This window comes from Telopea speciosissima, chromosome 4 (assembly GCF_018873765.1).
Source record: "Telopea speciosissima isolate NSW1024214 ecotype Mountain lineage chromosome 4, Tspe_v1, whole genome shotgun sequence".
Taxonomy (NCBI): Eukaryota; Viridiplantae; Streptophyta; class Magnoliopsida; order Proteales; family Proteaceae; genus Telopea; species Telopea speciosissima.
This window is the reverse complement of record NC_057919.1, coordinates 10927577-10941560: the sequence shown is the minus strand read 5'-3', so window position 1 is coordinate 10941560 and position 13984 is coordinate 10927577. Positions and strand designations below refer to the sequence as shown.

At 41.6% G+C, this 13984-nt stretch overlaps 1 protein-coding gene and 1 long non-coding RNA gene across 2 annotated transcripts; one reads left to right on the top strand and one right to left on the bottom strand.

The window, feature by feature from the left end:
* The first annotated feature begins 362 nt into the window (after positions 1 to 362).
* Positions 363 to 1026, top strand: LOC122658954 (glycine-rich protein 2-like). Its single transcript, XM_043854123.1, has 2 exons — positions 363 to 856; positions 896 to 1026. The coding sequence occupies exons 1-2, from the start codon at positions 363 to 365 to the stop codon at positions 990 to 992; spliced, it is 591 nt and encodes a 196-aa protein (XP_043710058.1). The 3' UTR covers positions 993 to 1026.
* Positions 1027 to 1128: 102 nt separating this feature from the next.
* LOC122657492 lies at positions 1129 to 6762 on the bottom strand. Its single transcript, XR_006332315.1, has 3 exons — positions 6749 to 6762; positions 2341 to 2345; positions 1129 to 1193 (listed from the first exon to the last, which is right to left on the bottom strand). It is a non-coding gene; the product is annotated as an uncharacterized LOC122657492 (long non-coding RNA).
* Positions 6763 to 13984: the final 7222 nt, after the last annotated feature.

Below are 13984 nucleotides of genomic sequence, written 5' to 3'. Positions count from 1 at the left end.
TCAAAAGTGGAGCAGACCCGAAAAAGATATAGGGCAGAAGAGGTAGAGATATTTTTGCCTCTTTTTTTTTTTTTTAAATGTTGTTAGAGCTGACGTGGCGATGGATTCGATTCCAGCTGGTCATGCGTATTTTGTAAGCAGTCCATATTCTGGGCGAGACTGGTTTTTAAAGATCGGGGGAGGTTTTACTCAGGTTAGGTTAAGTTAGGTTGTATGGTTTGATTCTCTCTCTCTTTCGCTCGCTCTTTGTGACTTAGTCTATATATATTTACCAGAATTAGTGTAATTTCTGTCTCGTTTTGAGGGTTAGGGTTTTTACGTTTGTTCTTCTTTTCTGTGTGGGGGTTAGGGTTTCTGATCGAATGGCGCATGGAAGCAGATGTACCGGTGTTGTGAAGTGGTTTAATACCCAGAAGGGCTATGGATTCATCACACCGGATGAGGGCGAAGATCTCTTCGTCCATCAGTCTTCCATCAAGTCTGATGGCTACCGGAGCCTTGCCGATGGGGAACAAGTAGAATTCGTGATCGAGAAGGGAGAAGATGGAAGGCCGAAAGCCGCCGATGTAACTGGTCGAAACGGGGCGGTGCTTCAGGGAAGCAACACGAGGGATAGTTACGGTGGTGGTGGTGGTGGTGGTGGAAGGGGCAGTCGTGGTGGTGGTTATGGATATAACGGCGGTGGTAGAGGTGGCGGTCGCAGGGGTGGTGGCGGATACGGTGGTAATGGAGGCGGCGGATACGGTGGATACGGTGGTGGTGGTGGTGGTGGTGGTGGTGGCGGTGGATGTTACACTTGTGGGGAGACTGGGCACATGGCCAGGGACTGTCAGCAGGGAGGAGGAAGGTATGGCGGAGGCGGAAGGTACGGCGGGGGCGAAGGAGGTGGAAGGTACGGCGGAGGTGGCGGAGGTGGTGGTGGCGGCGGCTGCTACAACTGTGGGGAGCAAGGCCATTTTGCTAGGGAATGCCCTAGCAATCAAAATTACTAAGCGTAGTAAGCCATCTCCTTCACCCCTTTTTTCTGGTTTACCTTAGTCCCCTCTTTTTGGTTTTTTGGTTTCTCCCCCTCTCCCTGGGTAAACCCAGTGGGATTTTCATACTATTGCAATAGGGTTTTGCCGGTAATGTGGTTTCATCCAAGTGGGCGATCCAGGGGTTGTGGGTAAGTTTCTGATCCCCTCGTCAACTCTCTCACCCTCTCTGTGTCAGTATTGGGTTTCAACCCCTTCTCTTTTCATAGTCATGGTAGATCTTTGAATTTTCAGCTTTTTCTTTTTTGATGATGTAAATGAGGGATGATGTTTGACAACTATGGCACATTGGAACTCTCTTTTCATATACATATTTTAGTTTGACATTATGTGTTCTAAGACTTTTTTGATTGTTGTTGGGGAGACGTAATTTTTATAAATTTTGTCTTAATCGATTAGTATGGAATTATTTGCCTATTTTCTGTGTTGTGGTTGATTGGCGTATAAGGTCTGAATTTTAGTGTGTTTTGTTCTTGCCAATTTTCAAGAGGGACTAATTCAAGGGTTTCTACTTGGGACTCAGTGAATTACTGTGCCCCTCTCTCACACTTCTTCTGATGATCTGATTTTTCTCTCTTTTTCTGGAGATTTCATTTACATATCACTGTACATAATCAATATGACCAATCACTGCTCATTGGCAGCCAAAATTAAGAAAAGAAGGAATAAATAAAAGGGGGGGGTGTTAGATCTTTTGTATTTGGCCAATACGAAGCTTGGGACGTGCTTAGAAATTTTGGAGATTTCAATAATAGAATTGTTGGAAATGAAGTTGATGTTACATGTCGAAATTTGACAAATCGTTGCAACAGTATCTTGCTTCCGAGGGAGAGAGAGGTCTTACACTCCTACAAGCAATCTTTATAAAACAGTGTGAGATTGAGTCTGCACTTATTTTAGTTTGTATTATCCATAAACAGAAACCCATTTCTCTCTGTTTTTGAAAAACCCTCCCCCGGAATCGATCCAAAATAGGTGGAAATCTGCGTGTGGAGGTTTTGTTTTGGTCGGGGTGGGGGAGAAGGCTCCGGTTTTTATTTTTCATTCTGTTATACCAGGGAAGACTGAAATATACGTAGGAGCAGTATGTGAAGACGAGTATGTTGATATGGATGAATGGTAAAATTACAAGATGAGTTTTTATTTACAAAACTACATCCTCTATGTTTCAGTTAACAAAAAACACACAATTTTGGGTTTTGGTCTACAAAACTAACCAAAACAGTGATTATCCTTCAACAATGCACATTGTTGGACCATTTTACCCGACTTCATCCACCCGACCTTTTCCGATCACCATGTTCACCTTTTCTGCAACCACCCAAAGGTTGCACCCAAACCCTACCTTTGTGAGTAGGGCTGTAAATGGATAACCGAAAATCCGAATTTGATCCGCATCCGTATCCGTTTAGGGGCATCCGTATTCGATTAGAGATATCTGAAGAAAAATTCGAATACTCCGATAAAAATCTGAATCCGAATATTTAATTATAAAAAATTAAGTAAATAACAATCTTGAGGGTTTTTGAAGATTCAACAGGTTTTAGAATACGAGGAAAAGAGAATTATGATCTAAAACTATGGATTGAGAGAATTATATCTTCTAGGGGGAGGAAGGTTCGGGATACACAAGGCAGAGGCGTAAACGGATGGTTGAAAATTTGAATGCGATCTGCATCCGAATCCGTTGAGACTTTAGAGGTATCCGTATTTGATCAGAAAATATCCGAATCCGATCTGTTTACAGGCCTACCTGTGAGCAACCCCAACCTTGGTAACCTATCTACTCCAATTTTCCTACCCCTGCAACCCCATCCAACCGACCCTCCCAATTACACGCAGCCCTATCCTTCCTCAAAATCCAGCCTGAAACCCTTCACCCCCAGTCTTACAATCGCCTCATGGATCCTCCTAACGATTTTCCGCTTTCCAGATTACTCAAAATCCATCTTGCAAATCGTTACCAGCAGCTGCAAATCGTATGCGCAAGGGAGTGTTGGGCGGTGTTTCAGGATGCAAATCTTTCCCAGAATTACTAAACAGCTTCTCTAAACCCAATTGTCTTTCTACTGGTTTTTTTTTTTTGTTTTTTTCCTTGAGACTTCTTGTGAATCCGATTCTAAATTCAGGATATATAGAGAACTTGTGTCCGGTACTAGGATTCATCACACAATTTCTCTTTAAGGGGCATTGGAAGGTATTTTTTGTTGAAACTAACGCTCGATGCGGATTTGCAGAGAGGCGTGCCCATTATCCCACTTGTGTTCGTCTTGAAGCAGAAACCTTCTATCAAGCACCTCTCTCTGCACATTCACAGCCACCCAACAAAAGTGGTGGCAAAGGAAAACTACAAAAAAGAAAACATTTGATTTAATATAATCTTCAACAAAGAAAGGGAGGGTTGGGGGGAGGTGCAGAGATGATGTACCCAAGAAATCGGTTACCTCCAAACCTCGACCATCCCCTAGAAATACGTCCTATATGCGATTATCATCTCTCTCTCACAGACGGTGGTGGATAGAGAAGAAAAGAGGAATGAAGAAAGACTCGAAATAATTTCAGATTTTACAACTCCACTAAAGTAAAAATGGGAAACTGAATGTTGATGTTTTCAAGGTGTTTTCCAATGGTTGCAAGAGAAGTGACCACTGCCAGGGGGTGATGCCCGTAGGATGATTCGCTAGTTGACCGGATTCGATTCGAGTTAAGATCTGCTACTCACATAGGGGACGGGTGGGGAGAGATCTGAATCCTACATTGGGTGTGGGATCTGCCTCTAGGGTATGGGATCCACGTCCCATGGAAGGGTCAGATCTGTCCCCACCCTTTCCCATGTGGGTAGCTGATCAGGATTCGATTCGCTACGGGTGCAGTGGCGATAGTTTTTAATTTTTTATTTAATTAATCTTTTTATATTGATTTGCCATATAAAATAGATTTACTTGGATAAAAGAAAGGGTTTTTTGTCCAAATTCCCCTCTCAAATTGATTATACACATAAATGTACCTCTGAATTTTCATTATTTTCAAATGTATTCACTTTCCAAACTTTGTAACATTAGTCTAGGATTATGTTCAAACGTCTGGTCTTTTTTATACATGATTAGATTATTCTGTTCTTACTAATCAAGTTGCCCTCATTAATATTATTAATTTTTTTTTTTTTCCATTGTACAATTAGGAGGAATCCTTTCTTCCCCCAATGATCTTATCTCACTGGGTCCATTGAAAATAATAGATCCAATGATCCAATTTTTTTGCAAAGGTTTGAACCATCAGCCCCTGTTTTATTTTATGCAAAGGATGGTTTAAAAAAAAAAAAGTTTAAAACTTAAAACGCTATGAGCAATTTTCCTCAATGATTTTTAAGTTTTATTCAATTTTCAGTTTCAAACTCTAATTGATTTGGAGAATATGAGGGCAATTTGGTCACTTCACTCTTTAATTTTGTTGGGTTTTTATCATAAGTGTATTTTGGTTAAGATTCTCTGAAATTAACGTCTAACGTTCCAGACTAACGGACTGGAATAGAGTGTTACAAAGTTTAGAAAATAGGGGTACATTTAAAAATAGTGTAAGTTAAGGGGTGTATTTGTACATAAGGGCAATTTGAGGGGAGCATTTGGAAAAAAACCCTAGAAGAAAAGGTTAATGGTCGAGGATGTGATGTCTTATATTTTGCTGCTCAAATTTTTAATAGTGAGTCTGGCAATAACAACGCAAAGAGAAAACTAACTCTTTGTTTGCCGAGGAGGGGGGCTTGGTTTCTGTGGGCCGAAATGACTGACCTGGCCTATGAAAAGTTGAAATGTCTGCTCTATTGATGTTTCTGTGTGTGTTTCCATTGGCTTCCAACTGAATGCAGAGGCCACACTTTCTCACAGAGAACTCTTCCCCCAACTTAAAATATATGGTTATACTGATAATGTTTAGGGGCTTAGAATCAGCCATCTAGAGGGAGTGGGGTAGGACTCACCATTATATCCACTGGAGAGAGCATTTGAAGTTCTGAACACCTTGTGCATTGGACGCGAGGGACAATAGGAATGGAGATGTAATGTACAATGAGGGGGGTATAGAAGGCTCTATTGTAACAATTCGATTCCTCTACTTCCGCCTGCCCCTACTGCCATGTGCACCCCACACACAAGCAAGGCGGAATGTACCGCCTTACCGCTGCCCGAGTGGGGGTAAGGTGGTACTTTTCATCGTGCTTGTGTGTAGGGTGCACGACAGTACTGGGCAGGTGGAAGTAGAGGAGTCGGATCCCTATTATAATGGCTTATTTAATGTGTAATGAGGGGAGGATAAAGAAAGCCCAAACATTAGGGGTGGGATTTTGTGATCTGTTTTGGGGATTCTTCCTTCCCCCACTGGTGAAGGAATTGGGGTGGATTAAGTTAATACAAAAATGATGCTCCTATCGCCATGTGTGCCCCACACACAAGCAAGGTGGAATGTACCGCCTTACCCTTGCCCGAGCGGGGGTAAGGCGGTACTTTTCACGGTGCTTGTGTGTAGGGTGCACGACAGTATTGGGTAGGTGGAAGTAGAGGAGTCAGATCCCTATTATAATGGCTTATTTAATGTGTAATGAGGGGAGGATAAAGAAAGCCCAAACAATAGGGGTGGGATTTTGTGATCTGTTTTGGGGATTCTTCCTTACCCCACTGGTGAAGGAATTGGGGTGGATTAAGTTAATACAAAAATGATGCTCCTACTGCCATGTGTGCCCCACACACAAGCAAGGTGGAATGTACCGCCTTACCCTTGCCCGAGCGGGGGTAAGGCGGTACTTTTCACGGTGCTTGTGTGTAGGGTGCACGACAGTATTGGGTAGGTGGAAGTAGAGGAGTCAGATCCCTATTATAATGGCTTATTTAATGTGTAATGAGGGGAGGATAAAGAAAGCCCAAACAATAGGGGTGGGATTTTGTGATCTGTTTTGGGGATTCTTCCTTACCCCACTGGTGAAGGAATTGGGGTGGATTAAGTTAATACAAAAATGATGCTCCTACTGCCATGTGCGCCCCACACACAAGCAAGGTGGAATGTACCGCCTTACCCTTGCCCGAGTGGGGGTAAGGCGGTACTTTTTGCCGTGCTTGTGTGTAGGGCGCACAACAGTACCAGGCAGGTGGAAGTAGAGGAGTCAGATCCTTATTATAATGGCTTATTTAATGTGTAATGAGGGGAGGCTAAAGAAAGCCCAAACAATAGAGGTGGGATTTTGTGATCTGTTTTGGGGATTCTTCCTTCCCCCCACTGGTGAAGGAATTGGGGTGGATTAAGTTAATACAAAAATGATGCACCTAGACACACATGAGGGTGGGCAAAATGATTGTCCCGTGGCTGCTCTCGTGCGCTTTCAAACAGAGAACATTGCCCCATAAAAAAAATATATTGGAAATAGTATACAATGCATTATTTTTTGGGCATTGGGAGCTTTACATATATAGTTGATAGAAGGAGGGGATCGAACTGGGGAGGGTATAAGATACCAGCAAAGAGACTCGAACTCGCGACCTCTTGATGAGCATGGGCATGAAGTGCACCACGGCTCACCAACTGAGTTAAGCAGTTGTTGGTGTATACAATGCATTATGTATTGGAATATTTCCACAAGCATCTTGTTGATTGTCAGATTCCCTATCTACATATCAGTCATTCAACCGTCAATTATTGCAACTTTATTATCTCCAACGCCACTATACTCTCTCTCTCTCCCCCCTTGCCATAATCCCTCCCTCTTCCTGCCCACCCTTTGCACTTTACTCATCGCTACTCTCACCCCACCAACTCTCCCTTCCCCCGCTACCCTCCGTTCTTCCTCCCCACCTCCACCCTGTTGCACTTCCCCCACCCACAGTGCTCTCTCTCCTTTACCCAGAAAAGGAAGCAACAGATAAAGGAGGCTGAGACTTTCCTTCGAGATCTTGGTGAAGTAAAAGATCATTGAGAGCATTAATGGATCTTTAGTGCACCTTCTCAATCATCTCTTTAGAGGAAATGAAGAAAGAAGAGAGAAAAAAAAAAAATGAATGAATTTAATCGAGTTGAGTCTTTAAGTAGTAGAGGTTAGAGGGGAGATTGGAGAGATCTAGACTCTAGAGGAATGGGCTTGTGGATCGATGCTGAATGCATCTTGTTGTTTCGCTTCTGACTTCCGACTACATTCAAACATATCCAAAATTCAGGTAAAACAGTTAACTTTCCCGCGTGGGTTTCAACCTTCAACCAGGTTTTAATTAATTAATTAATGGATAAGATTGAGAATTGGGATGTTCAATGTTGTAAACCAATCCTAAAAGAATGCAGAAAATAATGAAAATCACAAACAACAATCACACAAACGATTTTTGTGGATAATGATTCTTTTTCTCTTGGTTGAGGAGATAAAAAAATGTGGTGTTTTCCCTCGGACTTTATAAGGCCCAGGCATAGATGCTTCCAAACTTTTTTCTTTTTCTGTTTTTTAAATAAATTTGGGACCTTGTGGGATCGGATGTTTGTAATTTTGTTAATAATTTTTTGCAATCAAAGGTGCTTTCATTCGGGACTAACCATACTCTGATTTGTTTCATCCCGAAAAACGAAGATGCATCCAATGTCAATGATTTTCATCCTATCAGTCTTTACAGTGTTTCTTATAAGATCATTGCTAAGATTCAAACTAATCGTCTTAAAGGTCTTTTGAAATCCTCTATTTTCCCCTATCAAGTTGTTTTCATTCTTGGCAGACAGATCTCGGATATTATTATTTTAGCCCAAGAGATTTTTCACTTTTTAAGGGAAGAAAAAATGGAAAAAGGGAAAAGAGGCTTTGTTCCTCTTAAATTAGATATGGCCAAAGCCTATCACAGGTTTGAATGAGGTTTTATTTGAGCCATTTTTGAGTTCTTGGGATTCAATGATGATTGGTGTGATTTGAGAAGTCATCTGATGTCTTTAGTTACTTACTCCATTTAATTAGAGGGGAGCTCATTTGAAAACATTGAGCCTTCTAGAGGTATATGGCAAGGTTGTCGTCTAAGTCCATACCTATTTATTACAGCTATGGAAGTCTTTTCTCGAATTTTAACTGCCTATAGAGAGCTCAACATGTTCAAAGGTATTAAAATTACTCGATATGCTCCCGAGATTTCTCACTTATTTTTGTTGAGCCTTACATGAAAACATTGTCACAATTAAATCTACTATTGATCTTTTTTCTAAATTATTTGACCAATATATTAATCTTGAAAAAATTGGTGTTTGTTTTAGTAGTAATGTTCCTATAGAAGACCGCAGGTGCTTCTATAAAGTTCTTGGGGTTAAGGAAATGTCTCAAGATGCTATTTATTTTGGACCCAAACTCTTCAACCCTAGATCTAAATTTGCAGGTCTGCAACACAATGTTAATCGGATTAAAGGGAGATTATCTTGTTGGAAAGACAATCTTCTATATTATGGGGGATGTAAGATTTTAACTCAATATGTTCTTTCTGCTATTCCAGTTGATCTTATGTCTTGTTTTGCATTCCCTAATTCAATTCGTCGCAGTATTAATTCCATTTGCTTGAGATTTTGGAATGGCAACAAAGAGGGACTAAAAAGCTTCAGCTAATATGCTCACCAAAAAGCCAGGGTGGACTTGGATTGAGAAATTCTGCTTCTCAAAATAAGGCGTTGCTGTTATAATTGGGATGTAGACTCTTAAATGATAACGAATCCTTATGGGCAAAATCGTTACAAGCAAAATACTCTTCTAACCGCTCTCTGATTGACAATGTTACGATGAAGAAAGGGGGGGTCATAGACCTGGAATAGTATTTCAGGTGTTCTTCCCCATCTCAAATGTATGGTATCTCGCAAATTGGCTCTAGCCAAGATACCTTTTTTTGGTCTGATCCTTGGGCTCCACAGAGATTATTGTCCTCTCTCATGGACACTCAAACCTCTATCAACCCTATGTTAAAGATTAACTCTTTCATTGTTTTTTTTTGGTTTTTTTGTTTTTGGGAATTGGAGAGCTTTTAATAGGGGGGGGTAAGGGATGGGGATAGGCCCCAAGGTGGTTTGAACTGATGACCTCTTATTTGAGGAGTTGGTCTTTTTGCCAACTGATCTGACCCCTTGGGGTAACTCTTTCATTGTTTCCTCTTCTTGGAATGTAACTTTCCTCTCTACATTTTTTCTTCCAGCTCTTGTTTGTGAAATCATCAATATCTCCATTTCTCAAGGGCCTGACCAATGGTGGTGTCACCTTTCCCTGTCTGGCTAGTTTACAACCAAATTGGCTGCCAGGTACCTCTTCAAAATCCAAAATAGTCCCCTAGCACTTCTGGTATTCCCAACCTCCCCCTATCATCTCAATGGTGGATTTTTTTTTTTTTTGGAAATTGGGTGTTCACCCCAAATTCAAAAGTTTTCTATTGTGGGTTTTTCATAGTGGGATACATGTAAGAGAAAACCTAGCTAAATGGATTAATTTGAATACATGTTGTCACTTCTGCAACACACACCCAGAATCTATTTGGCATGTCCTCTTCTCTTGTGATTTAACCAAAAGGATATGGGTTGCACGATCGTTAGGTTTAATCTCTAAAAGGCTTACCTTTGTTTTAGTCAAACCCTTTCTTATAGGTATCTTTGAGTCATTTTCATCCAATAAGTTTACCCACAGATGGGTTATCAATGTGATTTAAATCACTTCCTACTTTATCTAGAAGCACAGGAACCAAGTAATTCTTTCGGACATCACTCCGAATCCAAAGCAGATCTTAGACAATGTCAATCGGTGGATTGATTATTTGAACTTATCTCCATTCATGGGTAAGAGATTGGATTACATAACCGGACAATGCGGCAATGTTTCTATCTCTTGTTTACCATTTGGTATTCCATATCTAACTAATCCTATTTTAATTGGTGTAGGATATACTAACAGATCTCTAAACAAAAATGATGGGTTTATTTTTTGTATTTTGATAAGTAGTTTTGTTTTGGTTGAGTTGGACAATATTTTGACAAACAAGCTCATTGAGGCTGAAGTTCGTGGCATCCTCAAAGGTGTAACGATTGTACATAATCTAGGATGGACTAATATTCAAGTTTGCAATATTTCTCAGGATTTGCAGGATAAGATCAAGGAGTCTTGCAAAACATCGTGGCCTTGGAATCTAACATATATATTTTTCTCGACTTGAAAGTAATACTCAAAGTGTTATTTTTCGTGGTTCGGCAAGATTTCCTACGTCCACGGTAACATGAGATCTGCTTCACTATCAGTGGAGAATAAGGTTACAGTCGTTTGTATTCACACCTCTCTCAAATTGCATTACATAGAAAGAACCCTAGCTACATATTTATAGCGAAATCCTATACAAGAATTTTACCAATATACCATATAGTTCTTAAACTACAAACCAAGCGATGGAATGTAAGACATCGTACCCCCCAAAAATTCAAAATGGTGGTATTAAAGAGACAAAAAGTAGGAGTGATGAAAGAGTTCTTGCACCATAGAAGCTTTTGTGGAACTTGCGAGGAATAGAACATTTTTATGACCAGATTGGAAGAATTATCGTGTAAATTCGAGGCTGAGGTTCGTAGTTGACAAGAAGGTGGGAGAGAAGTTTTAATCAACCCCATCAGCTTTGGTTTTGGTTCTGGTTTTTCGGTGGAAGAATGAACAAGTTCAGCAAGGCAAAGGAGAAACCATCGACATCGTGTTTCAAAGCTAGGGAATGAGAACTTCAGACCTTAAAAACTTTCGAACACCAAGGTGTGTTGGCTGAGAGACAATGAAACCACTTGTTGAATCATCACAACAACATCCCTAGCATTGTATGATAGCATTCAATCATTCATTGCAGTGGAATTAATCAGAGGAGAATCACCTACCTTTGTACAGATCGTTACCTCCAGACGCTCTTGTCCAACTTTGTTTATTCCAGTGTGCTGTGATGACTCTATCATCTTCCATAGTCACCACCAATGGAGGTTGTCTTCTAGCTTCTCCAGTCTCTCCTAATGTTACAAGCTTAGATCGACATGTTTGTTAGTCTAAATTGAAGCCGTAACCCCTTTTAACCCAACTACTTAGAACCCCTACCATCAAAGGATTTTCGTTGGCTCTTGTGCAGCCGTCGCGGGAGTTGCACAGGTGCAGCATAAAACCCACCGTAAATACAGAGGGGAGGTGGTCATTTCACATGTGGGGTCCAAGTGGGACCCACCTATAAAATGACTACCTTACCTCTATTTTTGCTGTCGTTTAGCGGTGCTGCACCTATGCAGCTCCAGCTCCCACCACGGCTGCACAAGATCTTTTTCCGTGGACCACATTAGTCTACCTCATAATCATCCGACTTTACCCACACTACCACTTCCCCATTCGTGGCTTGAAACCCATACCGTCAATTTCTACGAAATAGTGGCTGCAGTGATGGAGGGAGTTGCAACAAGGCATTGAGGGGGTGGGAGTGGGGGTGGCTTGCAGGAAGGGATAGGCCATGGGCAGTAGGGTGCGGGGTAAGATTCAACGTGAGGGAGAGAGAGAACCGAAGGGAGGAGAGGGGTGGGGGCAAGGTCAGTAAGGGGTGGTGGTTTGAGTGTATGATGTGTGTGCAATTTGGATCCTCTACTGCTGAGCTGCCTGGCAGGACCTTGCTGCACAGACACAATAAGGCGGGAAATGACCACCTTACCTCTGCCTGAGCACCTTGCCCGAGTGGGGGTAAGGCGGTCATTTCCCGCCTTCCTGTGTCTGTACAACGCGGTTCTGCCGGGCAGCTCGGCAGTAGAGGATCTGGATCCAATGTGTGTGTGTGTGGAGAGAGAGAGAGAGAGAGAGAGAGAGAGAGAGAGAGAGAGAGAGAGAGTTGCGACAATATAGAGATGTGATTGAGGATTGAACGGTTTACATTTTTTCTCCTTTATTCTTTTTTTTTTTAGAAAAAGTAAAAATGTTGGGAGACCTAAGGCTTTTTTGTTCAGAAACATGGTCCATGCTCCAATATTAGGCCAATGAGAATTTATGTGGAAACATCAACATGGACGGAATTTCTGTCTTTCATGGAGGCAGGCCAGTCATTTCACCACATCTTATGTGAAGGTACAGGTGCCACATTCTAGAGAGTCCTTTTTCCCCAAAATGTTATTGTGTTGGATTCGGAAAAATTTTTGCTCCTACAAGGCTTTCTAACCAAGGAAATGGAATATTCACTTCCCTTTTGGGTTCATAAATAACCTCCTAGGTTTTTCTATTTTCTAAAATACTCTTTAAGATCCCATTTCCTTGGTTGGCAGTCTTGTAGCAAGAATTGTAGCAGCAAAATTTCGTCCGTTGGATTCTATTACACAATTTTAGCCAAAAAAAAAAAACAGAGGATTTCCCTACACTTGATTGCAAATTTGCCAAGCAATGTTCTTAACCCGACTGGCACTTTGGACGGCCAGGAGCACCCAAGCATGCAGCCCAACACATGGGCACTGCATGGGGCTACGTGCATTGGGATCCAGATCCTTTACTTCCAAATCCTTGGCTGCCATCGCACTGCCACACTCCCTTGGTGTGCCACGTCTATATATGCACATCTAACTATCCTTTGGAGAAAATTTCAAATTTTAAAATCCTTACTTAATTATCTCCACAACAAACCACAACTGGTCCGGTTGATCAAACCAAACCAAACCAAATGGATTTCAAAAAACTCTAAGAGAGGAACCGTGAAGATCCTTGTCTTCTTCCTCTCTTCTCCTCACCCTGAAATTGCGGTTCCTCTCCTCACCGTGTGCGATGGCCGCCACTGACCTGCCGCTACGGTTCCTCTCCTCTCCCTGTGTCTGTGGTTCCTCTCCTCACTGTGCGTGACAAACGCAACCATTTCGGTCGTCTTCTTCCTCTTCTTAAATTGCATCTCTTAGGAGCAAAGGGTTTTGCAAAATCGTCTGCTTCTTCTTCCCCAAGCGTGAAAAGGCTTTGCAAGTGTGTTTTCTTCATTTGAAATACTCAAAGTAAGTATTTAAAATCTCTTAATGGGTATTTTTTTGTTTGAAATTTTAGAGCAAATGACCAAATTTCAGTTCTTAACGGATTTTGGAATTTTGATTCAAATCTCTTAATAAATGTTGTTGCATTTTTTTTTATGTTTTTTAGGTTTGAAGATCCAGAGTACAGAGAGTTAAAAAGTTATTGCCTTGCAAGATTGTGAACAAGGATGGGATGGAAAGCCTTATATACAAGTGAAGATCAAAGATGGAGAGACCAAGGTGTTTAGCTCTGAAGAAGTCAGTGCTATGATACTGGTGAAGATGAAGGAGACGGCTGAAGCATACCTTGGGAAGAAAATTAAGGATGCCTTTGTTACTGTTCCAGGTATAGAATTTGAAATCCCTCTTTTTCGATTGGTGATTTAACTCTTCTTCTCCATGACCTCTGCGTGTTCCTTGTTGCCGCTTACTTCAATGACGCACAGAGGTAAACCACAAGGGATGCAGGTATAATTGCAGGACTTAATGTGGCTTGGATAATTAACGAGCCTACAGCTGCTGCAATTGCCTATGGATTGGAGAAAAAGGGAGGAGAGAAGAACATTTTGGTTTCTAATCTGGGTGGTGGTACATTTGATGTTTGCATCTTGACGATTGACAATGGTGTCTTTGATGTTCTGGCAACCAGTGGTGACAACCCATTTGGTTTGGTTTGGTTTGGTTTGATCAAGCGGACGAGTTGGGTTTTGTTGTGGAGATAATTAAGGAATTTTAAATTTGAAATTTTCTCTAAAGAACCGTTAGATGTGCATATATAGACATGGCACACCAGGGGAGCGTGGCAGCGCGATGGCTGCCAAGGATTTGGAAGTAGAGAATCTGGATCCATGCAGTGGTGCTCTGGCCATCCGATGTGCGCCGGATGCCCTACGGGCGACCGCACCACAGAAAAGCCCCATCCATTATGACGGACT